This window comes from Sus scrofa, chromosome 13 (genome assembly GCF_054392235.1).
Source record: "Sus scrofa isolate SSC_HxYL_T2T_F1_AM1 chromosome 13, Sscrofa_HxYL_maternal_Yorkshire_Landrace_v2.0, whole genome shotgun sequence".
NCBI lineage: Eukaryota > Metazoa > Chordata > Mammalia > Artiodactyla > Suidae > Sus > Sus scrofa.
The window spans coordinates 45,007,052-45,034,918 of record NC_139395.1 but is presented as its reverse complement, the minus strand read 5'-3'; the positions used below and the strand labels follow the sequence as shown (position 1 = coordinate 45,034,918).

Sequence of the window (27,867 nt, the reverse complement as noted above, 5' to 3'; positions counted from 1 at the left end):
GGAGAGAAGGAGGAAAGAGTCACTCTACAGTGGAGAACCTGGCAGGTAGTTCCTCAAGAAGGTGATTAGGGTCAACACCAATAGAGATAAATGAGGTCAATGGTTTGTACCCTTAATGTGTAATGAGAAGGGTGCTTTACCTCTGTGGTCTTCCTCCCCCAAACCCATAACCCTAGTCTAATCATGAGAACTTCAGACAAATCCCAGGTGAAGGATGGCCTTCATGGTTCCTGACCAGCACTCTTTAAGACTGTCAAGGTAATCAAAAGGAGTTTGGAGTTCCTGTCATCACTCAGCATCTAACTAGGATCCATGAAGATGCAGGTTCGATCCCTGGCCTCGCTCAGTGGGTTAAGGAACTGGCGTTGCCGTGAGCTGTGACATAGGGCACAGATGTGGCTCAGATCCTGCGTTGCTATAGCTGTGGTGCAGGCCAGCTTCTGTAGCTCCGATTTGACCCCTAGCCTGGGACCCTGCATATGCCATGGGTGCGGCCCTAAAAAGACAAAAATGAAAAGAAAAAAGAGTCTGAGAGAAGCTTTCGGAGTCTGGACAACTAAATATGACACATGGTATCTGGATGGGATCTTGGGAGAGAAAAAGGATATACATACAAACTAAGAGAATCCGGTTTCCTTACTTTTCCTTAGTCATAACCTGGACAGTTATGAGAAATGTCCCTCAAGTGGGATTTGTCTGTTTTTCTCTAGATTAGACTGGGATTATGGGATTTTGGAAGGAATATTACAGAGGCAAAGTGTCATTCTTTTCATGTCCGTCAACCTCCTAAATTATTTTTAAAATTTCCATACATTAAAGTTCAGTCTTTGTGCTTTAAAGCTCTTGGTACTATGAGGTGTTTGTTTATATTTATTTATTTTTTGCTATTTTTAGGGCCGCACCAGGGGCATATGGAGGTTCCCAGGCTAGGGGTCTAATTAGAGCTACAGCTGCTAGCCCACGCCATACCCACAGCAGCACTAGATCCCAGCCGAGTCTACAACCTGTACCACAGGTCACAGCAGTGCTGGATCCTTAACCCACTGAGCGAGGCCAGGGATCGAACCCTCAACCTCATGGTTCCTAGTGGGATTCGTTTCCGCTGCCCCATGACAGGAACTCCTGTTCGTTTTTTTAAAAGCCTTTCTAATAGAAGTATGGAACAATCTTGTTTTGGTTTAAATTTGCATTTTCTAGATGACTAATCAAGTGCTTGGTGTATTTGCATATCTTCCTCTGTGGAGTATTTCAGTGTTTTGCCCGTTTTGAATTGAGTTGTTTGGAGTTCTTATTGAATTGTAATTCTTTTTGTATGCTGGAGGTGTCTCTCTATTAGCTCCCTCCTCTCCTTTTGCTGAAGTGTTCTCCCCAGTGGAATGGTGGCTGTACCCTGCACTTGCGCCTTTATGTGTCCTCTGGAGAGGTCTCTGAGCAGGTCCCATGCTCTGAGTAGGCCTGCCCTGTGTGGAGTTACTCATCAGTGGCCTTGTAAGATGGGGAAGGACAGTTCCCTCTGAAAAAAGGCATGTTTTCACCAAAGCAGAAAGGTGAAGACTTTCCATTTCGCAGGCATGTGACCTTGGGCAAGTTACATAACACTTCTGTGCCTTAGTTTCTGCATTCATAAAATAGGGATAGTAATTATACCTGCATTATATATTGCCATAGGATTAAGTGAAAGAATGCAAAAGTTTAGTGCAGTGACTGGGCCGTCACTTGCATTTGATAAATGTTTCTGGCCATCACCATCGTCATTGTCATTGATTAGATCTGGCAAGAGCAGAGGGCAGGAGAACAGAGGTTCTCATGCTTGAATTGCCCTCTGAGTGCACTGGGCATGCACACCTTGTCTTTACCCCTCAGCTCACATGTCACGCTCTCCAGGAAGCTTTCCCCAGCTCTCTTGCAGATGTGTGTGCTGTTTCTCCTCTGTGCACTGTAGTACAACCCAGCTGAAGTCATTCCTTTCAAATCTGTATAGTCCAGGAGTTCCCTTCATGGCTTAGTGGTTAACGAACCCAATAGGATCCGTAAGAATGCAGGTTTGATCCCTGGCCTTGCTCAGTGGGTTAAGGACCCAGCATTGCCATGAGCTGTGGTTTAGGTCACAGACACAGCTCAGATCCCCAGTTGTTATGGCTGTGGTGTAGGCTGGCAGCTGTAGCTCTGATTCGCCCCCTAGCCTGGGAACTTCCATATGCTGCGGGTGTGGCCCTAAAAAGCAAAAAAAAAATAAAAATAAAAAAATAAAAAATAAAAAATCTGTATAGCCCAGTGTTTTGCCAATACTATATGCTCAAGAAAGATTTTTTGTTGAATGAAGAAACATTGCGGCTTATTGAGGAGACGGAGTCTGAAGTAAGTTATTTTTCTTGGAGTGTGGTAGGTGATGAGGTAGTGGGACCAATTAAATCCTGGGCTCTGGGATTTAAACAAATTCTGTAGGCAGTGGGAAGCCATTCCCTTAGAGGCAGTGACATGATGAAAGCAGTAGTAAGAAAGGTCAGTTTCACTGAACTTGGAGAAATTCGTAGACTGAGATGACTGTGCCTAGGAGGAGGGTGAGGGGATATGAAAGCGGAGAAGGGAATGACTTTTAAGGCCAAATCCAATTTTAAGAGCTTTAAGACATAACAATACAACTAGATATAACTAACATGTTTTTGGCTGGACACCTTGCTAGATGGTTCATGTGAAAGCTTTGTTTGGTCCTCACTATTCCCATTTCCTTCACTGAGTAAGGGACTGAGGCTTGGAGAGTGTAGAAGCCCTCGTCCAAGGCACACAGCCAGGGGCAGATCAGAAGTTGAACTCTGGCATGTCCCCTGAACGTGCTCTTCCCACCACACCACACCCCTCACCTGTCCAGGGCTGAAGAACAGGGAGCAGGAGCTCTGTTTTCCAGAAGAGCTGGGTAATGGGAGTCCCCTATGTCATGTTCTAGGGGGAGCCCCTGAGTGTGTCAGTCAGCATAAAAGTGAAATACCTGGAGCTCTAGGTTGCTTTCTCTAAATGTGAAGGAAGGATTGTGTTTAAAACAGTAACAACAATAATAACAATATTGAGATGTCCTTTTCTGACCTGGCTCCCCTAGACCAGGTCATTATGCAACCCTGAACCTCATACCAAGCACTACCTGCCAGGTTCACTGAGGTGGCTCTGCTTCGGGGCCAGCACTGCAGTGTTTGTGGTGGCAGCCTGAGCCTGAACGCAAGGTTTCCAGGGAGCCCTGGCCAGGACCTCATGGTGGTGGCCAAAAACTCCAGGAGTCCCCAGGACCTCAGCTCCCCTCCTGCACTGCTTGTGCTGGGCCTTTCCATCTATGTCATTTTCTCCATGGGAACTTGTTCACAGCTACCCAGGAGGTTGGCTGTAGAGAATATACCAGCTTGGGCATTAGGCAACCCTGGGCTTTAATCCTGGCTCTGCTGCCTATCAGCTGTGTGTCCTTGGGTATGTCTGTTTTATCCCTCTGAGCCTTGGTTTTCTTATCTCGGTTCTCTAGCTCAGGGTCTCTTGAAAACTGCAACTAAGATGTGAGCCAAGGCTGCAGTTATCTCAGAACCTGACTGGAAAGAATCTGCTTCCAAGTTTACTCCAGTCATAGGCCAGCAGAAGGCCCTTGCAGGCTGTTGGACTGAAGGCTTCTGTTCCTCACTGGGTGTTGGCTGAAAGTCCCCTCAGTTCTTTGACACATGGACCTTTTTGGAGCAGCTCATAATATGGCCGACTTATTCAGAGTGGTGGCTCCAAAAGAGAGGTGTGGAGGGGCCATAGTCTTTTTTGTCCTCCCACTTTAAAAAAAATTGTGGCAGGGAATTTCTGTTATGGCTCAGTGGTAACAAACCCAACTAGTATCCATGAGGATGTGGATCCCTGGCATCAGTCAGTGGTTTAAGGGTCACAGTGCTGTGAGCTGTGGTGTAGGCCAGCAGCTACAGCTCTGATTCACCTCCTAGCCTGGGACCCTCCATGTGCCATGGGTGTGGCCCTAAAAAGACCAAAAAAAAAAAAAAAAAAAGTATCAGAATACACACAACATGAATTTTACTCTCTTAACCTTTTTTCAGTGTACAGGTCAGTAGTGTTAGATACTTTAACGGTATTGCACAGCCATTACCACCATCCATCTCTACAGTTCTTCATTTTGTACAACAGAAACTCTATACCCATTAAACAATAATTCCACATTTCCCCTTCCTCAGCCCCTGATAACCACCAGTCTCCTTTCTGTCACTATGAATTTAGCTACTTTAGGTACCTCATATAAGTAGAGTCATACAGTATTTGTCTTTTTGTGCCTGATCTATTTCACTAAGCAAAATGGCCTGAAGGGTTATAGTCTGTTGTAACCTAATCTCAGAATTGAGAGTTCTTCACTTGTGCTATATTCTGTTTGTCAGATGCCAGTCACTAGGTGCAGCCCACTCTCAAGGAGGTTACACTTGGACATGAGCCCAGGAGGTAGGAATTTGGGGGGCCACATTAGAAGCCTCCGTCTAGTGAGGATTCCTCACTCTGTACCCAGGGGCATCTGGACTCCACTGGCCTTTATGCTTTCTCCATCATGCACTTAGGATGCCATGTGTTATTTCTGTTTCTGGGTCTCTCACTTGAGTATCAAGTAGGGATTTTGATAGGACACAGCATAGTGAGTGCTAGGTCCTGCCCATGTCTCCTGCTACCCGTTTTAGTGCCTGCCTGCCTGCTTTCCAGTCACCAACATCTGCATCTCATTTGTCAAAGGATCACTGGTACAGAAGGCATGAGGTGCTGGAGAATTCACACCCCTAGGAGCAGCCCTCAACCAGTAATTGCAGGAGTTGGTGTGTAAACTCAGCTCTCTCCTGTCAGGTGGGATAACTCAGCTAAATCCAGTTATCCACAGAGGTCACTTGCTCACTAACACACTTTGTTGGCTGCCTTCCCTTCCCTGCTCCTGTCACTGCTCCCCTCCCTGTGTTTCCTGAACCTCCGAAAGAAACCGCACTGCTTAAAGACTGCTGCAAGGGGATCCCAAACTCAGATAGTGAAGGACAAGAGTTAGGCTAATACCTGTGAATAAACCACCATAAGAGAATTTTGATACTCAGAAGAGGGTGGTTGTGGGCACCTCTGTTGGACAATGAGTTTGATAGTCATATCAATCATATTAAATGACTGAATGAACCAAGATCTTTATTTTTTTTTTTTGGTCTTTTTAGGGTGTCACCCATGGCATATGGAGGTTCCCAGGCTAGGGGTCCAATCGCAGCTACAGCCGCCACCCTACACCACAGCCACAGCAATGTGGGATCCAAGCCACGTCTGCATCTTACACCACGGCTCACAGCAACGCAGGATCCTTAACCCACTGAGCGAGCCCAGGGATCAAACCTGAATCCTCATGGATACTAGTCAGGTTTGTTACTACTGCGCCACCATGGGAACTCCTGAACCAAGATCTTGAAAGAAGTGGACAAATGTGGAATAACTGCTTGGAAAGTTCAGTTGGGAGTCAGTCGGAAGAGCTGACCAGCAGAGGGAGGTTCCACCAAGGCCGGAGAGCATGGCTCACTTCTAGTTTTTTTTGTCTGGTGAGGCTTATTCTCTGAGGAGTGAAAATAATGATCAGTGGCTTTTACCCAAGACTGGCACAAAGTCAAAGGAGAGCGAGGTGTCTAAGGACAAAGAGGTTTTATATTCCTATGAAAACTATGGATCCTCTCCCCTAAAAGTGATGATGGTGATAACAGATACACTTCTGAGGAGGCATGCGAGTTAAGCCGGGAAACTCCTGGAGCCATCCCTAGAGCCTGGAATGAGAGCTCTGAGCAAAGACGCCCTGGGGCTGGTGTTCATTTACTGAGTTGAATATCCATTGCACCCAGGACGCTTCCAAACGCTTCTTTTGTAGTGTTTGTGAGATGGCCACTCTGCCCAGTATGTACTAGCTAGCTAAGGGCTGCTTTGCCCTGCTTGTGAAAAGAAGGCAGTTTCATGCCAAATCTGGCTTCTCCTCAAAGGAGAACACATCTGGAGTGCCTTTCAAGCAAAGGAAACTCCTGGCCCCACACCAGTGCTCAGACTGATAAGGGCAAGCCTTTGGCTCATTTGCTCTCTGTATACCAGAGGCCTAGGTGGGAAAAAGGCAATAGTTGCTTTCTTGAGGAAAGATGCACTGGGACTGGTGTTCGTTCACTGAGTTGAATATACATTGCAACCAAGACACTTCCATACTCGTGTTTCGTGGAGTTTGTGAGATGGCCCTTCTGCCCTGGTTGTGGTAGTATGCTCATTGTACTTTGTTGAAATGGTGGCCTGGATGGTCATGGTTGGGAAGGGGGCTAGATGTGGACGGGAGGACCAAGGAGCTGTCCTGCTTGGAAACCAAATGTTCAGTTGCACAGGGTCAGTGGGCCTGAGGTTGAGGGTGAAGCATCTGACAAAGGCTGTGGGCAGAGGAGGTTGTATGTGCAGTCTTGTACCCAGTGGGAACAGACCTGGGTCTGGAGGCTCCGCAGTGCCAACTGTTTCTGGGTGATGTGCTGTGTCCTTCATGGAGTTTGAGGGTGATCACCCTGAGAATCTCTCTCCTTGTGGGGGTGTTGGTCTCTGGGCAGCTGCTGCCCACCTTCTGTGTGGTGTCTTGAGACAGTGAGCTGCTGTTCAGGTCAGAACCTGTGGCATTCAGTTCTATCCAGATACCACTGTATCTCCCAGCAGCTTCTCGTGAGCTAAGTCTGGTGCAGGAGACTAAGTGGGTGAGGCCTTTTGTCCCCAGAGCCATTTATAAATGTATGCTTCATAAAGGCTCAGATGGCTACTCAGAGGTTCTTCCTTTGTACCCAGGAGCCCCAGAGGTGTTAACTTGCTGTGCATGTTCAGCATCTTGACACTTGCTGTACCTTGGCCTGGAGCATGGCATCACTAAGTGGCTAGGGGGCCTTCCTTTCATCTACATACCTTCCCTTCCGAGTCCATGATCGCAGCACAGGCATCAGGACAGTCCCCTCACCCCTTGGCCAGGCCTGGCTCCCTCCAGCCTGTGCCTCCGGGCTATAGGAGGTCCTTCCTTCTCTCTACTTGGGTGACAGTCTAACTTTAGGGGTCTCAGAGCACTGCTTTGTCCGGCCACCCCTCCCTTTCAAAGACAATCAGGGGCTTTTCTTGGTCAACTGGCTAAAATCCAGATGGCTAAATCGGGCTTCATCCTGGCCATTTCTCCTTTTAGCTATAATTTCCTTTATTATCTGACAGGATTCCTCTGTGCTGTCCAGGATGGTCCTCAGAGACCCTCCTTGCCCCTTCCCCATATCCTGGCTCCACTCAGATCCTCTTCTGGCCATAACCCTACCACGACTAGTCCACAACCTTGTTTGGGGGGTGCTTCATGGCATATGTATCACTAGGAATCATTCCTCACCTGTTATACATGTGTCATTTTGTCACTTAGGTACCTGTTAGCTCTTTAAATATACATGGCAAGTTCTAGTGAGAAAAGTGTGATTGATGAGGAGACCTGGGTTTGGATCCCGTACCACCCTGCTTGAGTCCTGAAACCCTAGACAATCATTTTGCTTTTCATAGGACTGTCGTGGTGGGTGGTGAAACCATGTACCACATCGGTTATTGCTAACATTTCCATTGGCATTTATCTCTGCACACAGTGTGTGTGTGTGCGTGTGTGTGTGTGTGTGTGAGCTAGTGGGTACATCTTGGTGATGTTATAGGATGAGTGTCATTATCCCCCTTGCCCACTAAAGAAATTGAAATCCAGAGAAGTCAAAAATGTTTCCAAGGCCATAGAGTTGGAGAGTAGAGATTTAAAACTGGGTCTGTTGAGCTTCAAAACCATTGACCTACAAGGGTCAAAACTAGGGTAAGAAGGCCACACCCTTTGGGGAGCTTATGGCCTATTGCAGAGTCTGCAGGTATTTTCCATCAAGGGCTGGATAGTACATGTTTTATTTAGGCTTTGTGGGTTACATTGTCTCTGTCGCAAACACCTCTGCTGCTGTTGGATGAAAGCTGCGTGGACAGTGTGTAATGGGGTGGGTGTGGCTGTGTTCCAGGGAAGACTTTATTTAGAAAAACAGGTGCCAGCCTTGATAGAGCCTGTGGGCCATAGTTTGGCAGCCCCCGTTCTGTTGGGAAATATGTGGGAAAGTGGTTCGTAAGTGGTGGATGTCTTTATTTTCTAAGGCCTGTCTTGTTGTCCCCATGTTGCTTTGCCCATAGCAGGTGCTTAGTAAATCTGTGCATAGGCTGTGTTTACTGTGCATAGGCTGTGTTTCTCCCTCTTGTGCTGAGCTGACCTTTCTACCTCTCCCTCCATTTCTTCTGCAGTACGTGGGTGCCCCGGTGGCTTACATCCAGCAGATATTTGTGAAGTCCTCAGTGTCTCCCTGGCACAAAAACCTCCTGGCAGTAGACGTGTTCCGCTCACCTCTGTCCCGGGCCTTCCAGCTGGTGGAGGAGATCCGGAACCACGTGCTGAGAGACAGGTATCCTCTCTGGGATCACAGCCTCCCTGATACAGTTCTGTACTAAAGGGAGGGCAGCCCCCAGTGTAAGCCAGCTCCACAGAAAGCAAACGGGTGAGAAAGATGGTGCCTGAGCCTGCTTCACTTTCCTCAGCACTCTCATGGGTCCACTGTGGCTGCATTCCCCTCGGCCTTGTGCAGATGGCACAGGTAGGGCCCTGAGCTTCGTCCTCAGATCTCAGACAGAGTTAAGAATACTCTGGGCCAACCCTGTGAAAGGCTGACGGAAGTCCAGTTGACTTGTAACCCAGAGGGCTCATTGCCCAGGGTTGTGAGATGTGAGAGTAACGGTGGTGGCCGTGTTGATGCGAGGCAAGCTCTACCTGGGAGTGTACTTCTGAAACCTTACCCCATCAGTGATTCTCTGGAGTGTGCTGGCTTTGCAAGCTGCCTCATTGCTGGGTTTTATTGGGGTGGGTGTGGCTGTGTTCCAGGAACACTTTATTTAGAAAAACAGGTGCCAGGCTTGATATAGCCTGTGAGCCATAGTTTGGCAACCCCTATTCTATTGGGAAATGTGTCGGAAAGTGGTTCATAAGTGGTGGACTAGTGGTTCATAAGGGCTTTGAAAGGTATTTTGGTGAACAAAACAGACCCCTTAATTTTCACCCTATCCCTCTGCCTGCTGAACTAGCGAAGGTGTTCTGGTGGGTGGGTCTGTGTATGCTCCCAGAACTTGCCTCTCCTTGGAGGTGATGGGCTTTTGAGCTGCACATGCATTTTGAAGACCAGGCAGCCACACAATTTGGTTATTGACCCCCTGGAAGAACTTCCCCTGCTGCCCTAGTCCTCCGACTGAGACACCAGGCATCTGGGAACCTGAGGAAGGAAGAGACCTTGTAAGTACAGTGGGCCTGTCCTGTGCCAGCAGACATGGCAGGTGCCTCATCCTGTCTCCTGCACAGCTCTGGGACCAGGAGCCTGGAGGAGGTATGCTTACAGGTGACCGACCTGCTGCCAGGCCTCAGGAAGCTCCGGAACATCCTTCCTGAGCATGGATGCCTACTACTGTCCCCCGGGAACTTCTGGCAGAATGACCGGGAACGCTTTCATGCTGACCCTGATATCATCGGGACCATCCACCAGCATGAACCCAAAACCTTGCAGACCTCAGCCACGCTCAAAGGTACCCCCAGGGAAGATTCCTTGAGGACCTGCAAGGGGACTTGTCGGTCACCATGTCTCTTTGGTGGCCATCCTGGCAGATCAGGGGTTATTCCTTGTTTCCCAGGGTGGGGGCTGAGAGGGGTCCTGTGGCTCTGCAGTAGCTGCCGTTCCTTGGTCAGCACCTGGTGGTTTGTGTCTGCAGACTTGCTGTTCGGTGTTCCTGGGAAGCACAGCGGGGTGAGCCTCTACACCAGGAAGAGGCTAGTCTCGTACACCATTACCTTGGTCTTCCAGCACTACCATGCCAAGTAAGGCTGTTGGCACTCAGGGCTCCTCACGGGCTGTGGAGTGACAGGAGGCTTGGTGTAGTCTCTATTCTGGTTCGAGTGTCCAGAATGCCCTTCTGGGCACTTGGAGTTCTCAGGCCTCCTGTTGAAATGTTTATATCCCTTAGACTGAAGGATGCTGTCTGCTTACACTTAAGTGGGGATGACCTGACAGCTAGTTAGGAAAAAGGGATGGGGTTAAAAAAAAGAAGAAGAATAAGGGACGTAGGAAGGACCGACAAACTCAGTGTCCCAGTGCCTCCACTGGTCTTTCTTGAGCAGAGGGCAGGGGACCCCAGCTGGTTACTACTGAGCCACAGGTGGTCTCCTTCCCAACAGAGCACCGCAGGCAGCTCCCAGCAAGAGTGAGGACACTTAAGATGCTGCTGCTGGGCTCTCCTGGCCCTTTGGCTGTTGGAGTAGAGTGATAGGTTGGGAAAGGGGTGCTAAGGGACAGCTCCCGAGATAATTTTGCCAACTTTTTGATTCTCCCCACCCCCTCTGGAGCCTGTAGGAAAGGTGAGACACCACAGAGAAGCTTCCCCCAACACAGGGGGAGGAAGGAAGCCTTGACGGACCCTCCTTCCAGGGATTGTCTTTGTCCTCTGGACCAAGAGGGATGGTCCATCTATCCCGCCCTGCTTCACAACCAGGTTTCTGGGCAGCCTGCGGGCCCGTCTGATGCTCCTGCACCCCAGCCCCAACTGCAGCCTTCGGGCGGAGAGCCTGGTCCATGTGCACTTCAAGGAGGAGATAGGCATCGCCGAGCTCATCCCGCTTGTGACCACCTACATCATCTTGTTTGCCTACATCTACTTCTCCACACGTAGGTCCATGGCAAGGAGGCTGGTGGTTTCTCCCAGCTACACAGGCATTTCCAGAACAACCCCCTTCCCTGCCTTTGGGGGTGGCTTAGGCAGAGATGTAGAACATGCCTGCTGGTCACCAAAGCCAAGGCTTCATCCTCCAGAGCTGCAGGGGCTTGGGTGGGTCCAGGGCTCCTCTCACTTCTCAATAATCTTCCTGGGCTAGGTTGCCCAAAGGACACACTCTGCCCCTGAAATGGGAAGTGTGTACAGCCATCCTTTTCTTTAGTTAAGCTGGGGCCTTCCCTTCCTCAGATGTCAGGGCACATCCACCTCCTAGGAGCACAGTTTAGAAGGGCCTTTGTGGAGATATTGCCCTGATGTGCCCTCTTTGCCCTCCAGGCAAGATCGACATGGTCAAGTCCAAGTGGGGGCTGGCTCTGGCCGCCGTGGTCACAGTGCTCAGCTCGCTGCTCATGTCTGTGGGGCTCTGCACACTCTTTGGCCTGACACCTACCCTCAACGGCGGGTAGGTCCCAAGCAGGCTCCACTGGCTGCAGGGTGGGCCCACAGGCCAGAGTGCCTTGCATTTCTGGGCATGTGGCCTGCCCTGCACTGGATGCTTGCTATTACCCCATATCCTCACGTGGTTATTTTGGCATTTAAATGGTGCGTTTTTTTCCTCTTTAAAGCTACCTGGTTGTGTTCATCCATATGTACAAAGTATATCAGTGTTTATATGTAATACATATATAGTATGAGTATAGATGTACATTCATGTTTCTATTTCTGTGTGTGTGTGTGTATGGGCTAGGTGTTTATGCATATACATGTGTATTTATGCACATATATATGCTATTACGTGTGTGTGTGTGTGTGTGTGTGTGTGTGTGAGAAAGGGTATGTGGCTGTGTATGTGTGTATTTATATATCATATGTACAAGTGCATATTGCTCCTTGATGGCTTAAGCCTTAAGTGGGTGTGACATAGAGGAGGTGCATTTCTTCCTTTTTTACTATTAAAGACCTAATAAAATAGGTCATTTTAGAGTAAGTTTTTTAAAAGATGTAAGACATGAGCACACTAATTTGTCACCCTTCCACCGTTTACTTCCTCTGCTGTTTCTCTCTGAAATGTGGTCTGGAAGCCCTTCCCTGTTTGTGCCCTCAGGCTTTAGTCTCCTCAGCTGTGGCTGGGCCTCACCTGTCTATCCAGTCCATTGGCCTGTCCCCTACCTTGGCTTGTCAGGCTGGTTTTAGGAACAGCGATTTTGTGTTTTCTCTTACTTGCCTTGCTCGAAGGACACCCACGTCCTTTCCTAAACCTGACAGTGCTGAGCACTCCCCTCCCGGCATAGCTGTCTACTTTGCGCTCCTCAGAGCCCCCACCTCCACTGCTCCACAGCGGAGACCCCAGTGAAGTTTCTTTGGCTGTTGTTTCTTGCGCCTAGACTTCCCACATAGTCCATTACTGGTAGGGGAAGCCTGTTCTGGATTGCTGGGAGAGTTTTCTTTAGATATAGTTGCTTTTCTACAAACACACTACTCCACAGAGGTGAATAGCGCTTTAGGCTGGTCTAACCCCTTGCATGCAGTCCTGACGGCTTGGCCTGGAGTGCTGCTGTGGGGTCCTGGCCATGGTGGTTTCCTCTGGCTAGCAGAGTCTGGCATGGGAAGGCCCGGGGAGCTGTGCTTTGGCCTCACGGGGGGCTCTTTAATCCCTCTTTTTGCCATGCTGAATGGATGGAGATAGGGATGGTTGCTGGCTCTTGGCAAGGCTTTGAAGCCTGCCTGAAAAGCTGAGAATGGTGAAGACAGAGGCCCTGGTGGGTGTAGGCAGGAAGGGTGAGGTTTCTGCCCTGTACTGTGGGAGTCACCAGCAGCCCTGACTATAGGTGGCAAACCCTACAGCCTCCCAGGACCCAAACCTGCTGAGAATCAGCCAAGTTGGGGGCCTTCCTCAGCACTGTCCTCACCCTCTCCCTCTCTGTTCCCAGTGAGATTTTCCCCTACCTTGTGGTGGTCATTGGGCTAGAGAATGTGTTGGTGCTTACCAAGTCAGTGGTCTCGACCCCAGTGGACCTCGAGGTGAAGCTGCGCATTGCCCAAGGTAACGGGGGAGTGGGGGTACACGAGAGCAGCGGGGGAGTGTGCTCTGCCTCCTCCTGCTGCACGACAGAGCCCAGAAACCTCTACTGCCCCGGCCTCCAGTGTAACAGGGCAGCTTGTTAGCATGAGCCCTGAGGAACTGTGGAGTCCCTGGACTGTGCCTTGTCCTGGTTCGTGTGTTAGTAAGAAAGCAAACCAGACTCTGCTCCAGGGCTCCTGTTTGGTGGCCCCATGTCCAGGCTAGCACCTGGTCTATGCTCTTCCTTCCTCACTCCACCGCACGAGGCCAGGCCTGTAGGGCTGGTCACATTAGAGACACTGCCTCCACAGCTGCCAGGAAAGCCCCCTGCAGCCTCAGTGGCAGGAGTTTGAGATCTGGGGTTCTGGGAAAAGTGAAGAAAGATTGCTGAGGCCCGGAGGTCTGAACTCTTGCACCTCCTCCTCTAGGTAAATGTGGGAACTTGGCTGGAGGCAGGCTTTTCGTTCACTGGGCAAACCTTTGTGAGCCGCTGTGAGAGGCCAGGCCCTGCACTGGATGTGGGGTTCTGAGGAGACGAGGGGAAAATGGCTGCTATCCACCGGGCGCCCAGAGCCTTTTGCAAGTGACTGAGTGATAGTCCCAGGCCCAGGAAGGCACCTGAGCTAGAACACAGCTCTGTCCCTCGAGCTGTTCTGCCAATTGCTGGCAGACTGTGTATGCCAGACAAAGAGCAGCATGTGAGGCTAGATATGTCCGCATGAGCAGACACAGTGGACAGAGGTCATGTGCTGGCCCCATGGCCCTATTGTCCTCTGTAGGCCTAAGCAGTGAGAGCTGGTCCATCATGAAGAACATGGCCACGGAGCTGGGCATCATCCTCATTGGCTACTTCACTCTCGTACCAGCCATCCAGGTAAGGCCCCTCCAGGGCTTAGGCCAGGTGGGGCCAGCTGCTGAGTTCCCCAGCTGTGCGGGGCACACTGCCTCATAGGCCACCACCGTCGCCTGTGAGGTGGGCCCTCTTCTGGCAATGTGGCTGTCACTGCTCACAAGGCACTCCTGGCACCCCTGGTTCAGGAGGAGGGTTCTGTAAGCCAAGGCTGGTTATAAGATGTAGCTCCCAGCCTGGCAGCCTTTGTCTCTGTCCTCTTAGCCCTCGCTGCCTGTCTCATTCAGCCAGGTGGCAGGAGGTGGCTTGGTGGGCAAGGTAGCAGCTAGCTGGCCCCTGAACTGCGCCCCCACTGCCTTTCCTGGCTCGAGCCCTTACCCTCCCCTTCACCTTCTAGACCTATGGCCCCCTCTGTGGGAGGGCCCCCAGCCGTTACTCAGAGCTCTGCTCAGCTGTGGGGCTGTTAGCAGAGGTGGGAGTTGACCTTTGCTGAGTTGGAAGCCTGGACTGTTGCTGCTGGTCTAGGATGGGTTGGGAGTAGGGAATGCATCACCCCCTCCTCTTCTTCCCCTAGGGCTGGCAGCCCTGCTGGGGTGTAGGGGTGAGCTGAGAGCACAGAGGGCACCTACAGGATGGGGCAGTCTTGGGACATTAGAGCTGACAGTGTCTACTAATGACTACAGTGCCACCGTGGTGCTCCATCCTTCTTACCCTAATTTGACTAGAAGCTGTGTGATATGCCAGAGGTCTCAAACAGGCACGTGGGTTAAAAACTTAATTTGAGGAAATTCCATCTATCCCCAGAGCCTGGGGATCAGAGAGACTACTTTTCAGTTTTAGGGCAGAATTAATACCCTCCTGCCCTTTCTCCTTCCCTTCATTGGCTCATTGTGGTCACTGGCTGGGAGCTTTTCTGAGAGCCCCCAAATTGGGCCAAGCCTGGGCTCTGAGTAGGTTTTGGTCCCTAGCACATGAGCAGGGCCAGGGGCTCAATTGGGGAGGGAGGGACCTTTTTGGGTAGCAAGCTGGTGTGGCTCAGAGCTTTGCAAGTTGGATCAGCCTCACCTCTCTGGGGGTGCGGGTGGGGTGGGGATTAGCCAGCTCTGGGTAAAGTTGCGAGCGGTGTCTGCTGCCCCCTTGTGGGGATGGAGGGAGCCTCTCCTTTCCTCCTTGGCCACTCCCAGGTTCAGAACTACCTAGCTTCTCTTTTCTCTCTCTCTGTTTTGTCCTGCCCAAAACTGTCCTGCAGATTGAGGTGCCAGCAGGCAGGGAACTGCTCCTTTAGTTGCCGGGCCGTGAGGTCATGGTGTCCCCTGGTCTGTTTAATCCTAGGAGTTCTGTCTCTTTGCCGTCGTGGGCCTGGTATCTGACTTCTTCCTGCAGATGCTGTTCTTCACCACTGTCCTGTCCATTGACATTCGACGGATGGAGGTAGGAGTGGCCTGAGCCCTGCCCCATCCACCTCCTCCTCAGCCCTGGGTGAGAGAGGTGCGGACCTCCAGCAGGGTAGCAGCCCTGTGTGGGAAGCCTCTGGATGGCAGCTTTGGGCCCTGATCTCTGTGCCCCCAACAGCTAGCGGACCTGAACAAGCGGCTGCCTCCTGAGGCCTGCCTGCCCCCAGCTAAGCCAGTGGGGCGGTCAGCGCGCTTCGAGAGGCAGCTGGCTGTGCGGCCGGCCACACCTCACACCATCACACTGCAACCATCCTCCTTCCGAAACCTTCGGCTCCCCAAGAGGCTGCGTGTCATCTACTTCCTGGCCCGAACCCGCCTGGCACAGCGCCTCATCATGGTACCTGGCACCCCTCCCCAAGGAGCAGCACTCAAGCCCCTATTGCATTTTGCATTGGCTTTGGAGGCAGGGGATGCTCCTCAGGCCCTCATGCCCACTCTCCCCTTCTGCCCAGACCGCAGTGGTTTCTGGAGTGATAACCCTGTTTATGGAAGAGTAGCCGGAGTTGTCAGGGAGAGGAGTCATCATCTCCCCGGGGTGACCCAGGATAGGGTGCTCTCAGAGGGAACCACTGGTTCCTAGAGTTGAGGTTTACCATGTAGGCATCAGAAAATGCTGGACAAACTATTTCACCTGCTGGGCTGGGCAGAGGGGAGAAGGAGCAGGGCTGGCCTCTGGTCAGTGGGCCTCTCCCAGGGAATTGAAGCGAGAGGGGAGCGAGGCTGAGGCCTGTGATGACTAGACCCGTGATGTCTGTGGAGCAGATCGAGCAGCCTGTCCCTGTGGCCCTGCTGACGTGGGAATGATCTCAACTTGGGCAGCTTTCTGGCCCAAGTTGAGATGGGGGTTGGAGGAGGGAAAATTCTGTATCTGTTCCTCATATTTCTAGGGCAAGAACCCCAAACCCTGATCATGGAAAGGGAATTAATTAGGTCCCTCCAGTGGGGCAGTTGGCCCAGGTTGTAGTGGGAGGACTTGAGGAGGCAGAAGAGAAGGACAGACAGAAGGACGGCCTGAGGTGCCTGTGCTGCCTCTTGCCGGCATGAGGGCCGAGCATGCTGGGAGTTGGCTCTGCCCATTCCTCACAGAGACCCTGCTCTGCACCTGGTGTCCCACTGCAGGCCGGCACTGTTGTCTGGATTGGCATCCTGGTGTACACAGATCCAGCAGGTCTGCGCACCTACCTCGCTGCCCAGGTGACAGAACAGAGCCCGCTGGGCGAGGGAGCCCTGGCCCCCATGCCTGTGCCTAGTGGTGTGCTGCCTGCCAGTCACCCGGACCCTGCCTTCTCCATCTTCCCACCTGAAGCCCCGAAGTTACTTGAGAACCAGACATTGCCAGGGGAGCCGCCTGAGCCGGGGGGTCAGGCAGAGGGCGTCCATGACAGCCCAGCCCCAGAGGTAACCTGGGGGCCTGAGGATGAGGAACTTTGGAGGAAATTGTCCTTCCGCCACTGGCCAACGCTCTTCAGCTACTACAACATCACACTGGCCAAGAGGTGAGTTGAGCTGTGCCAGGTGCCACCTCCCTGAAGGGTGATGTCAGCTCATTGTCCTCAGAGCATCCTTTCCCCTTAGATGGAGACTCACTGATTTGCATTCTGCATTTCGTTTCAAATAAACACCCATAAGTTTGTGAAGTAGGAACCAGTGCTCCAGGCAGCCACAGGAGAGGCCTTGGTCTCTGCTCTGGAAAGTCACAGGCTGCTACTGGCCCCTTGGCCAGAGTGAGATCCACACCACTTGCTGTCCCCCACTGTGTGCCAGGATAGGTGACAGAGGTGGCAGTGATGGCTTGGGTGCCATGTCTGTGACAGCAAGGTTGGGATGTCAGAGCTAGGCTTGGGAGGGACCTACCTCTGCTGCCACCACCCACGCTGAGAAGACAGTCTTGAGAGGGGAGTCTGGAGGTTGAGCTGAGTCCTCTGCAAAAAATATAGGGGGAGTCTGGGGCAGGAGCAGGAGGGACCCTTCTGAGAGCATCTCTGCTGAGGCTGCCCGCTGCCCCAGGTATATCAGCCTGCTTCCTGTCATCCCGGTTACGCTCCGTCTGAACCCGAGGGAGGCCCTGGAGGGTCGGCACCCTCAGGATAGCCGCAGTGCGTGGTCCCCGCCGCAGCCCGCGCAGGGTGGGCTCTGGGATGCTGGCCCCAAGGGGCCAGGCGTGGCACAGGCGCATAGAGACGTCACCCTGTACAAGTAAGGCCCACTGGGGAGGTGGAGGGCTGGGGGTTGGGGGGCGGCTGGTGGGAGGGGCCGGGGCAGGCCTCACCAGGCTCCCTGGGTGCAGGGTGGCAGCACTCGGCCTGGCCACGGGCATCCTCCTCGTGCTGCTGCTACTCTGCCTGTACCGCGTGCTCTGCCCTCGCAACTACGGGCAGCCTGGTGCAGGGCCCGGCCGGCGGCGGCGTGGGGAGCTGCCCTGTGATGACTACGGCTATGCACCGCCTGAAACAGAAATCGTGCCCCTGGTGCTGAGAGGGCACCTCATGGTAAGTGAGGGTGGGGCTAGAGGGCACAGGGGTCTGGGCCTCCCAGACGCCAGCACCAGCGCCCATACCATGTGCGTGCTGTGCTCCCACAGGACATTGAATGTCTGGCCAGCGACGGCATGCTGCTGGTGAGCTGTTGCCTGGCGGGCCACGTGTGTGTGTGGGATGCACAGACCGGGGACTGCCTCACCCGCATCCCGCACCCAGGGTAGGTACCGCCAACCCACCCGCCCTGCCCCATTTCCATCTCTGCTGCCCTCACCCCACTCTTCTGGCCCCCAGCAGGCAGCGCCGGGACAGTGGTGTTGGCAGTGTGTTGGAGGCTCAGGAGAGCTGGGAACGGCTGTCGGACGGCGGGAAGTGTGGCCCGGAGGAGCCTGGGGACAGTCCTCCTCTGCGGCACCGTCCCCGGGGCACTCCGCTGCCTTCCCTCTTCGGGGACCAGCCAGACCTCACGTGCTTGATCGACACCAACTTCTCTGCACACCCGAGGCTCCCAGAGCTGGATCACCCGGAGCCCCGGCACCGGTCAGGCTGCCGCCGCACTCAGGACTGTACAGGCTATGACTTCAGCCGCCTGGTGCAGCGAGCGTATCAGGAGGAGGGAATGGTTCCCATGCACACGCCAGCCCCGCGCCCACCCTCGCCTGGGCCCACGCCACCCCAGACCCCTGAGGATGAAGGCAGCTTTCCTCCGGAGAAGGGCTCCCCTTCCTTCACCTGGGCCCCCAGTGCAGACGGCTCCATCTGGAGCTTGGAGCTGCAGGGCAACCTCATCGTGGTGGGGCGGAGCAGCGGCCGGCTAGAGGTGGGCAGAGGGGCCGTGTATCCAGGGGGCTTGAGGGCATCTCCAGCCCACAGGTACTCACAGCCTCTGGGCCTGCAGGTGTGGGACGCCATTGAAGGCATGCTGCGCTGTAGCAGTGAGGAGGTGGCCTCGGGCATCACAGCCCTCGTCTTTCTGGACAAAAGGTATGAGTGTTAGGAAGCCTGCCTCAACCCTAGTCGTCCCAGCCCCACACACTGAGGTGTGAGCCCAGCTTCTCCTTCTCTGCTCGATGCCAAGCCACACATCTGTGAACCGCCGGTAGTCCACCTTGATGGGGGTTGACAACTAAAAGAGTCAACAGGAGGCACTTAGAATAGGGCCTGGCACATGGTCAGCTCCCAGAGCCCATGACCACTGTGACAATGGGGAGTGAGCAGTTTTCCTTCTTAGCCTTCTGAAGTCACAGTTGCCCTAGTTAGCCTGTCAGTACTGACCTTTCTGGGATTCCTGGGTTTTCAGTTACAGAAAAATAGATTATCAGAAGAACCATCCTGCTAAAGCTTTTCTTTTTCTTTGATGCTGGTCACTGTTCTGCCTCCCTCCTCAGCAGGCCTTTTGGCTGGGTATTCCCAGGGTGGCATCACACTCCCTGGTCGGGGGTCCTAGCCACTCAGGCTCAGGCTCCCACCTCTGGGCTGATAAACCCAGATCTCACCCCTGACCAGATGCCTCTGCTGAACACTTCCAACCTACCTGTCCCTGACCCTTTGTGTCCCCATCATCGACTAGAGCTGGAGCTTTATTTTCTTGGAGTGAGGATACCCCTTGCCCTTAGCTCTCAACTTCCGTTGGCTGCTGCTGTGATTCCAGCCACCGCCAGGCTTCTTGCACAGGTCTTAGCTGACACCTACCCTCCAGCCTAGGCAAGTTCACCATGGTTCCCCCATGCATGGAAATGCTCCCCTGCTGCTGGTTTTTTGAGTTTTAGGGAAAGCCCTCACTCATGTCTCAGCCCAACCCTCAAAGTTTCATTGTCTCTCCTTCCTGTCCCTTCCCAGCTCTGCCCTTCAGATTTCATGGGCAGAAGTAAAGATGTTTATTGCCTTTTGCTGGAGTAAGATTTTTTTTGTTTGTTTTTGTCTTTTTTAGGGCTGCACCCACGGCATATGGAGGTTCCCACCCGGGGTAGGGGTCGAATAAGAGCTGTAGCTGCTGGCCTACGCCACAGCCACAGCCACATCCATGCCAGACCCAAGCCACGTCTGTGACCTACACCACAGCACATGGCAGTGCTGGATCCTTAACCCACTGAGCAAGGTCAGGGATTGAACCCGCATCCTCGTGGATACGTTGGGTTCATTTCCACTGAGCCACAGAAGTCCTGGAGTGAGATTTTGAACCCCACTCACATCAAAGGTTTGGGGCCACAAGGCAAACATCCCCATCTCTGTCTGTCAGCCTGTGCCTGGGAATCTCGGCTCATGGAGAAAATCCTTATTTCTTTGTGGAAAAAGAAACTGGAGTGGGTGGTGCTTGGGTCAAAGCTGCTTTTCTGTGATGGAAATGGTAGCACCTGCTGTGGCTCCAAAACCTTAGGTCCCTTTTCTCTTCCACTGAAGCTTTTGTTTAACTCCACGCTGTGGAGGGGGACTCCTCCCTCTTGCTTTTTTGTTTTTTAATTTCCAATCTTAGGTGACTTTCCGTAGGTACTGCTTTCAGGTATTATTTACTTCTCATGACCACTTTGTGAGGTGGGTACAGTTGATCCCCATTTCACGATGGAAGAAACAAGCACAGAGAATAATTGGGAGTTGCAGCCTGGGCCTCCAGCTTCAGCATTTCTTCCCCAGCATCTGTGTTCCTCTCTTGGCCAAGTCCCCCAGGGGCTCTGTTCCCAAGGCCCAGCAGAGCTGAGCCTGTCAAGGGCCCCACGGCGCTCGACCCCAAGGCTGGGGGCTCTGAGGGAGAGGCTCTGGTAGTTGCTTCTCTCTTCCAGGATTGTGGCTGCCCGGCTCAACGGTTCCCTTGACTTCTTCTCCTTGGAGACCCACACAGCCCTCAGCCCCCTGCAGTTCCGAGGTCAGGGGACCTGGGCTGGGCAGGTGCCTGCACCTGGTGGGTGGAGTGCAGGGACTGCCTGCAGGTTGTTTTCTCAGAGGTCCCTCACTTGGCCTGTTATCCCCAGGGGCCCCAGGGCGGGGCAGTTCCCCCACATCCCCTGTGTACAGCAGCAGTGACACAGTGGTTTGTCACCTGACCCACACAGTGCCCTGTGCACACCAGAAGCCCATCACGGCCCTGAAGGCCGCTGCCGGGCGCCTTGTGACTGGGAGCCAGGACCACACACTGAGGGTGAGCGTTGGTGCCATCTCTTGGGCACTGGGGTGGCCAAGCAGGGGGTGGGAAGCATTTGGGGGTCAATCAAGGAGAGGCTGGAGGTGTCCTGGATTAACTGTGGAAGGAACTTCCTGGCCAAAGTCTGATTTGGAAAACCCAGAGACTGACCAGAACCTTATGGCCATCCCTTCCCCAGGTGTTCCGTCTGGAGGACTCATGCTGCCTCTTCACCCTGCAAGGCCACTCAGGGGCCATCACGACTGTGTACATTGACCAGGTGAGGGCTGAGGGAGGTGTGTGCAGGGTACCAAGCTGGGCCCACAGCCCTTGTGTCTAACTAACTTCTGAGAGCTGATACCTGAGGACCTCTAGGAAGCAGTGAGGGCTCCCACCCACCAGGGCACTAGGACACTCTTGTGGACACAGGTGTTCCACTTCAGTGACCGGCCCCCCGGGCCTATTCCTTAGACCATGGTGCTGGCCAGCGGAGGACAAGATGGGGCCATCTGCCTGTGGGATGTGCTGACTGGCAGCCGGGTCAGCCACATGTTCGCTCACCGTGGGGATGTCACCTCCCTCACCTGTACCACCTCCTGTGTCATCAGCAGTGGCCTTGATGACCTCATCAGCATCTGGGACCGCAGCACAGGCATCAAGCTCTACTCCATTCAGCAGGTAGGCGTGTTGGAGGCCATAAGATTCTTGGTGTTTTAGGGAAGGACCCAACACTGAGCCTGTCATGTCCTTACTTCCAGGACCTGGGCTGTGGTGCAAGCTTGGGCGTCATCTCAGACAACCTGCTGGTGACTGGTGGCCAAGGCTGTGTTTCCTTTTGGGACCTAAACTACGGGGACCTGTTACAGACGGTCTACCTGGGGAAGGACAGTGAGGCCCAGCCTGCCCGCCAGATCCTGGTGCTGGACAATGCCGCTATTGTCTGCAACTTTGGCAGCGAGCTCAGCCTGGTGTATGTGCCCTCTGTGCTGGAGAAGCTGGACTGAGAGTGAGCAACAGCCATAGCCCCCTGGCTGGCTGCTCAGGGGCCTCTCTGCCCTTCTGGCTGTGGGGCAATGCACTGGATCTGGGCTGGGGGGAGGGGAGGAAGAGCCGAGTCTTCCGGTAGGCCCTCTGAACTGTCCTATCCTGCCTCATGACTGTAATATTAAACCTTTTTTTAAATGACATCAGCTAGAGGCTTTGTGAACTGCTTGCATCTTCCCCTGGAGGAGCTCTGGCATCATTTACAAACTCCATCCCTGTACTCAAACCGCAGCACTTGGTTAAACCTTGAGCTCAGAGCTGTTCCCAGCAGGAACCGTACAGGGGCCTTTACAGGGTGGGGGAAGCTCAGCAGGCCCATGCTAGATGCCTTCGTTTATTGTTTCACATTTAGGCAAACCAGGGTGGCCCTCATTCCACATCCCAGCACCTCCACCCTAGAGTGGGCATAGCAATGGCAGACACTGGCCACAGAACAGGTCTGTTTATTCAATAGCAAAGAGCTGAAAAACGTCAGGTCCCACAAAGGAGCAGAACCTGACCCAAGACCTGTGATGCATCTTTACCCCAAAGGTACAGGCCGGGCCAGGTAGGGCTGAAGGCAGCAGGAATGGGAGTAAGACTAGGCCTCGCTCCAAGAGGGGAGACAGGCATGGGAGATGAAGTAGTGTAAGGACCAGGTAGACAAAGCCTGTTAGGTCTTGTTGAGTGTCCAGAGTGGATCCAGAAGGCTAAGAGGGTCATCAGTGGGCCGGGCAGCCCGCAGACCCTGCCCATTATGGGCCTGCAGGAAGTTCTGCTTGCTCATTCGCTGCTTTCCCCGCAAGGAGCTGTCCAGGGAGAAGGCTTCAGGAGTGAGGGAGGCCAGCAGCTCCAGGGAGGAGGAGGGGGGCCCCAGGGTGGGGACTTCTGGTACTGGCGGCTCCTCCTCAGGCTGGGGAGCCTCAGGCAGGGGTGAAGAGAGGGGCGGTGGGGACGAGGATGGAAGTTGGGTGGACTCTGGGAGGCTGGTTGGTGGCAGGCCTGGGGCCTCTACAGGCCCAGGCAGGCTGGCAGCCGGGGAATCCAAGCCCCCAGAAGGCCGAATACTGAGTTTTGCAATAGTGGCCTGGATGGAACTGATGGGCACGTCCCCACCGAGGACCAGGTCCTGGGAATCCGGAGGAAGGTGATTCTGAGAAGAGAGAATGGGTAAAGAGGGGTCCACAAGGCAGGAGCTGTCCCCAGCAGACTCCAGGGCTCCCTCCATCACCTTCTGGCTGACACTGATGCTGGCTGAGGGTCTGCATGGAGGGAGCACGCCATGGCGCTGCAGGACCTGTTCCACATGTCTCACCACCGCCTCATGGCAGAACTTGAGGTGCAGCTGCAGAGGCGAGTTTGGCCTGGTCAGCTGGGTGGGGAGCTCGCCCAGGCCAGAGGGCCCGTCCCAGCTCCCGCCCGCCCAGGTCCCCACCTTCTCCTGCAGCATGTGTTTCCTCTGCTGCCGCATGCGCCGCACCAGCTGAGGCAGCTCAGGGATCCCGTTTCCAGCCTCAACCTCCTGCACAGCCGCGTAGAGCAGTGCAAAGGCTCCTGTGCGGCCCACCCCGGAGCTGTGACAGGAATTGGGTATAAGGCCAGGCCGAGAGCCCCCAGAGACAGACCACTCAGGAGCTGCCTGCACTTACCTGCAGTGCACAACGATGGGCGTGTGCAGGGGGCGCTGGTGCAGGTAATGAGCATGCACCTCCTGGATGAAGCGGAGCAGGTTGCCAGGACTGTCAGGCAGGCCTCTGCAGGCGGGGGGGGGGGTTGGGGGGTTGTCTCTGAGCCAGATCCAGTGAGAGGCCACACCAGCCCCCAGCCCCCGACCACCTCCCAGGGCAACAGACGCACAACTCTGGCCAAGTAGGAAAGTGGAGGTGCACAAGCGAGCGCTTGAGGCTCTGGTCACGGAACTGAAGGCTTAGCACCCGCTCCACATGGGTCTCTGTGGTGCGGACACTGCTCAGGGCCAGGCTCAGGGCTCCATGCACCATGGGCTGGCCCCTCTCTGTAGGGAAGTAGCGTGCCACCTTTTGCTGAGGAACAAACAAGGCAGTTAGGGCATGTTTCCAGGGCCCCTGCTGGGCACCCACCCGACCTCCCTGTCTCACCTTCTCCATCTCGGCCTCAGACACCAGCATGACAATGACTGACACTTTCTGCTCGTGCACCATGAGCCAGAAGTCAGCAGCTGTACCAGGCAAAGGCGCCTGGGTGGCCACCAAGGGCGGACAGTACGGCGAGAGCCCCTCCACGCGGCTGGCGTTAATGTAGTCGTCCTTACCCGAGCGCAGCACCACGCGGTTGCTGTCATAGGGCATGACGTCCTGGTGCCGGTTCTTCAGGGAGTAGCAGCGGGCAATGGCGATGGAACGGCCACGGGCATCATGCTCTTGTGCTTCTTGCAGCTCCCGCCATACAGCGTCAAGAGACCCTGTATCACCCAGCTGGCCCCGAAAGGCCTCCAACTCCTGCTGCAACTGCTGTAGCCTCTCGGGGTGCTCATAGGGGTCCCGCTCAATCAGCCGTAGGGCCTGTGGCCGCCGGCCCTCAGCTGCATCCACCTTTGTAGGCTGCAGCAGAGGCTGTCCACCCCCAGGGGGCTGAGTGCCTCCATGCTGACTCTCGGGGCTGGAGGAAAGCAAATCTGCAGCTGCTGCACCCCGGCGCAGACATGATGGTGGCTCTGATGCAGGGGGCCGAGGAGGTACTGGGCCAGGCCCCGGTGATGGGGCAGGTGAAGGCACCAGGTTGGGAGTGGATGTGGGCTGGCCAGCAGGTGGAGGGCCTCGAATGGAGAGAGGGGCTGCCTGGGGGCCCACGGGCCTGGGGGAGGGGGCAGGACCATATGCTAGGGTGGGATGGGGAGGTTGAGGGGGTCCAGGGCTAGGGAAAGGCAGTGCCCCTGAGTGGGGGGGCAGAGGGTCCTGAGAGGGGCCTGAGTAGAGCTGGGTGTGCAGGGTGGGTGGTGGCTGCCCCAGGACACCAGGCTGAGGAGCAAAGGGATAGGGGGGTTGGGGGGGTACCAGTCCTGGCGCCTGAGATGGGAAAAGGTGTGGATGCTGGAGTGGAAGGGGCTGCTGGGGAGGCTGGGGCCCAAACACCGTTCGTGTGGGATGAGGCTGAGGCCCAATCCTTGGGACAGAAAAACCTGTGGGGATCCCAGGAGAAAAGTGGTGCTGGGCTGGGGGTGCTGTGAGGGGTTGCTTGGCCCCCACAGGGTAGGCATAGGGCATGGGGAGGGGCTGTGGTGGGTGTCCGGGGAAGCAGGGCTGGGGAGGAGCAGGGGTGGGGGTTGGCCGTGGTGCTGTGTGGCTGGAGATGGGGGCCTGGACACTATCTACTGTGGTGGTAGCTGGCCGAACCCCCATGGCCAACTCAGGGCCTGAGAACTGGGGGGGTGGGGCTGAGGGCAAGCCTGCAACTGGTGGAGGTGGGCCCACCCCCCCATAGGGACTGCTCACCACACCATGCTGGGGCGAAGATGGGGGCACAAGGCCCAGCTCTGGGGTGAAAGCTGGGGCTGCATAGAGGGGAGGTCCAGGTGCCATGGCCACTGCAGGGTGCCCAGGGGCCGGGGGGGCTCTGGGCTGTAACACCTGGGTGGGGCCCGAGTAGGTCCCAGGCGGTAAGACTCCTGAGAGATAGTGGGGTCCAGGTCCTGCAGAGCTGGGGAAGGGGCCAGGAGGGAAGTGGAGCCGGGCAGCAGCTCCCAGGAAGGTGTCGGGGGGCAGGCTGCGCAGCTCTTCGGGCAGGTCTCCTGGCTCCACCACCTCGCCCTCCTCCCTGCGGGGCAGCAGTGGCTTTGGGGCTGTAGGCCTTGGTGGTGGTTTCTTCTTCAACTCCCTGTGGCACGAGGTAAGGAAGAAGTAGAGCCAAACCCCGTCAGCCTAGCCTGGGTCCTAGGCTGCAGCCGCACCCCAACCCCAGAGCCTCGCCCACCTGTCCAGGAGTTGCTGCCGGGCCGCCTCTCGGGCCTGGCAGGTGGACTGTGCCCGTTCCAAGAGAGCAGCCACCTTGCTCTCCAGGTCCGCATAGAAGTCCTTGCCCTCCTGGGATTTCTTCATCAGGTCCTCATAAGCTTCATAGGAGGCCACCAGGGTCTGCAGAGTGGAGTTCCACCTGGCAGGCAGAGGGGCAGCAGGTGAGCAGCTGAGCCCAGCTCTGAGTGGGACTGGGTGAGGGCAAAGGGCCAGACACTGACTTCTGGTCCAGTTCGCTAAGCACCCGCCGCACAGTTGCATACTGCACGTTGGCCTCTGTCAGTGCCCGGAGGACATTGTCCTGGGCAGCCAAGTTCTGCTCCAGGTACACCCTCAGCTGGTCATACTTCTTCAGCTGCTCCTCGAACAACTTCTGAGGGAATGCATGCAATGGGGAGAGGACAGACACTCAGGGCCTCACCACCTAAGGGTGGAGCCTAGAGTCAGCTCCCTCATGCTGTTCACCCAGCCCCACCTTCATCTCTGAGTGGTCTGTAGTAACCAGCGAGGCGGTGATGTCATCCTTCTGGATAAGCTCACGCAGCTGCTGCTCCAGGGACACACGCTGGTCCCGCATCTCCTGCACCTTGGCCAGGATGCGCTTCAGGTTCTGCAGCACTGCCTTGTCCTCTGAGAGCGGCAGTGGTCAGTGAGGCCAGAGAAATCCCCAGCTCCACCCCTCTCCCTACAGGGCAGGGACGTGGCAAGGGGCGCTCACCAGGGGTAAGGGCCGGTGTGGGCAGGGCGGCCCGGACCTGGTCCAGTGGCCCACTGAGCAGGCGCAGGTTGCCAACATGCAGATTCATGGCGCGGTGCAGCTCACTGTTGGTGAAGGAGGCCTTCTCATGGACCTCCATGTACTTGGCCCACTCTCGCCTCACCTCTGCCAGCTCCGCCTTGGAAACTGCTGTGCTGGCCCCCGCCTGGCCCACTGCCTCCTGCAACTTCTGTTCTAGCAGCTCATCCTCCTCTAGCAGGGCCCTGATGTCCTTCAGGGAGGCCTCCACATCCGTGAACACACCTGACAGCACTGGGATATGTTCAGAGGAGAGGGGGTCAGACCAGACGCCCAATCTGGCCCATCCCCCAGGAGACAGAACTGCCCCCTCAGTCAGGATTGTGCATAGAGGTTCATGGAAATGGGGTGAGTGCTGTGCCAGATGCTGGGAGTGCCGCACACTGCCATCCTCAGTCAACAGGGTACACGAGAAGGCTGCAGCAGATGCTCCCATGCTCCCACCCTCCACCTGCCTGTTCTCCCTTTCACTCACCTTGCATGGACTGGACGAGGTTCCTGACAGTGTCAGGCCGGACACTGAGAGCAGCACACTTCTCCATGAGCTGGGGAGGGATGTGGCTGTAGGCATCAAGGTTGTCCACCGTCTCAGGGTCCAGCTGCAGTGAATCCATAAACTGGCTGTGGGGACAACAGGACCAGGTGGGTGCTGGGTGCGCTAACTCAAGCCTTCAAATGTGAAAGAGCCCACCACTGAAGGTCTGAGGTCCTAGCAGACAGTAGATCTGCATCTAGACTTCTGCCATGGAACATGCCCAGTGCAATACTGAAAACAATGGGCATCCTTCTCCCAAGGTGCAAGACTCACCTTACAGGAGACCCCAGGCAGGGAGGGTGGAGCCAGGAAACCTGCCAGTGCAAGTCCCTATTGCAAGCAGCACTGGGGACCCCAGAGGTCTGGTGTGTACCCACCACCCCTGCCAGCCGAGCCCTGCACTCACTCCAAGACCTCATTTTTGTCTTCAATCTTGGCCATCATCTCCCGAAGTAGCTTGGCCTTCTCCTCACTGCAGGAGAAGTGAAAGAGCAGATGCTGGAAGCCTATGTCTCTTAAGACATCTGAAACCTCACTGGACTAATAGGCCCTGCCCCTCCCGCCCACCTGTACAGTGATGAGGCTTCATGGGCAGCCATGGGTACCAGTTTGGCGAAGATGTCAGGGCCTGTAACAGCCGGGTCTGTGGGGTTCACTGGTAAGGGCTTCACCAAGGGGGCACCTGGAAAAGGGGGGAGGAATCAAAGAGACCAGGCTCACACAAACCTCAAGTTTG

The 27,867-nt window shown here is 54.9% G+C and overlaps 2 protein-coding genes across 7 annotated transcripts in view; one reads left to right on the top strand and one right to left on the bottom strand.

Moving 5' to 3' along the window:
- SCAP (SREBF chaperone) overlaps window positions 1-21,975 on the top strand; it is a 68,255-nt gene extending 46,280 nt beyond the window's left edge. For 2 of the 3 annotated variants that reach the window (XM_005669480.4, NM_001198694.2), the window contains 20 exon segments: window positions 8,329-8,486; window positions 9,431-9,651; window positions 9,835-9,940; window positions 10,612-10,784; window positions 11,167-11,293; window positions 12,762-12,874; window positions 13,672-13,766; window positions 15,075-15,173; window positions 15,315-15,533; window positions 16,316-16,692; window positions 17,204-17,392; window positions 17,484-17,685; window positions 17,778-17,893; window positions 17,968-18,493; window positions 18,572-18,657; window positions 20,451-20,533; window positions 20,640-20,806; window positions 20,988-21,068; window positions 21,260-21,466; window positions 21,547-21,975. In XM_005669480.4, the coding sequence (XP_005669537.1) occupies window positions 8,329-8,486; window positions 9,431-9,651; window positions 9,835-9,940; window positions 10,612-10,784; window positions 11,167-11,293; window positions 12,762-12,874; window positions 13,672-13,766; window positions 15,075-15,173; window positions 15,315-15,533; window positions 16,316-16,692; window positions 17,204-17,392; window positions 17,484-17,685; window positions 17,778-17,893; window positions 17,968-18,493; window positions 18,572-18,657; window positions 20,451-20,533; window positions 20,640-20,806; window positions 20,988-21,068; window positions 21,260-21,466; window positions 21,547-21,792 (3,591 nt within the window). In that variant the 3' untranslated portion in view covers window positions 21,793-21,975. 3 annotated transcript variants of the gene reach the window in all.
- Window positions 21,976-22,259: 284 nt separating this feature from the next.
- PTPN23 (protein tyrosine phosphatase non-receptor type 23) overlaps window positions 22,260-27,867 on the bottom strand; it is a 62,367-nt gene continuing 56,759 nt past the window's right edge. For 2 of the 4 annotated variants that reach the window (XM_084988153.1, XM_021068730.2), the window contains 13 exons: window positions 27,699-27,813; window positions 27,538-27,603; window positions 27,072-27,217; window positions 26,519-26,830; window positions 26,276-26,430; window positions 26,022-26,173; window positions 25,760-25,939; window positions 23,929-25,663; window positions 23,669-23,853; window positions 23,461-23,565; window positions 23,247-23,385; window positions 23,043-23,156; window positions 22,260-22,964 (listed from right to left, as the gene is read on the bottom strand). In XM_084988153.1, the coding sequence (XP_084844279.1) occupies window positions 22,485-22,964; window positions 23,043-23,156; window positions 23,247-23,385; window positions 23,461-23,565; window positions 23,669-23,853; window positions 23,929-25,663; window positions 25,760-25,939; window positions 26,022-26,173; window positions 26,276-26,430; window positions 26,519-26,830; window positions 27,072-27,217; window positions 27,538-27,603; window positions 27,699-27,813 (3,884 nt within the window). In that variant the 3' untranslated portion in view covers window positions 22,260-22,484. Of the gene's footprint in view, window positions 23,157-23,246; window positions 23,386-23,460; window positions 23,566-23,668; window positions 23,854-23,928; window positions 25,664-25,759; window positions 25,940-26,021; window positions 26,174-26,275; window positions 26,431-26,518; window positions 26,831-27,071; window positions 27,218-27,537; window positions 27,604-27,698; window positions 27,814-27,867 lie in introns of all 4 variants that reach the window. The other 2 variants (XM_084988152.1, XM_021068727.2) reach the window with 1 other exon arrangement.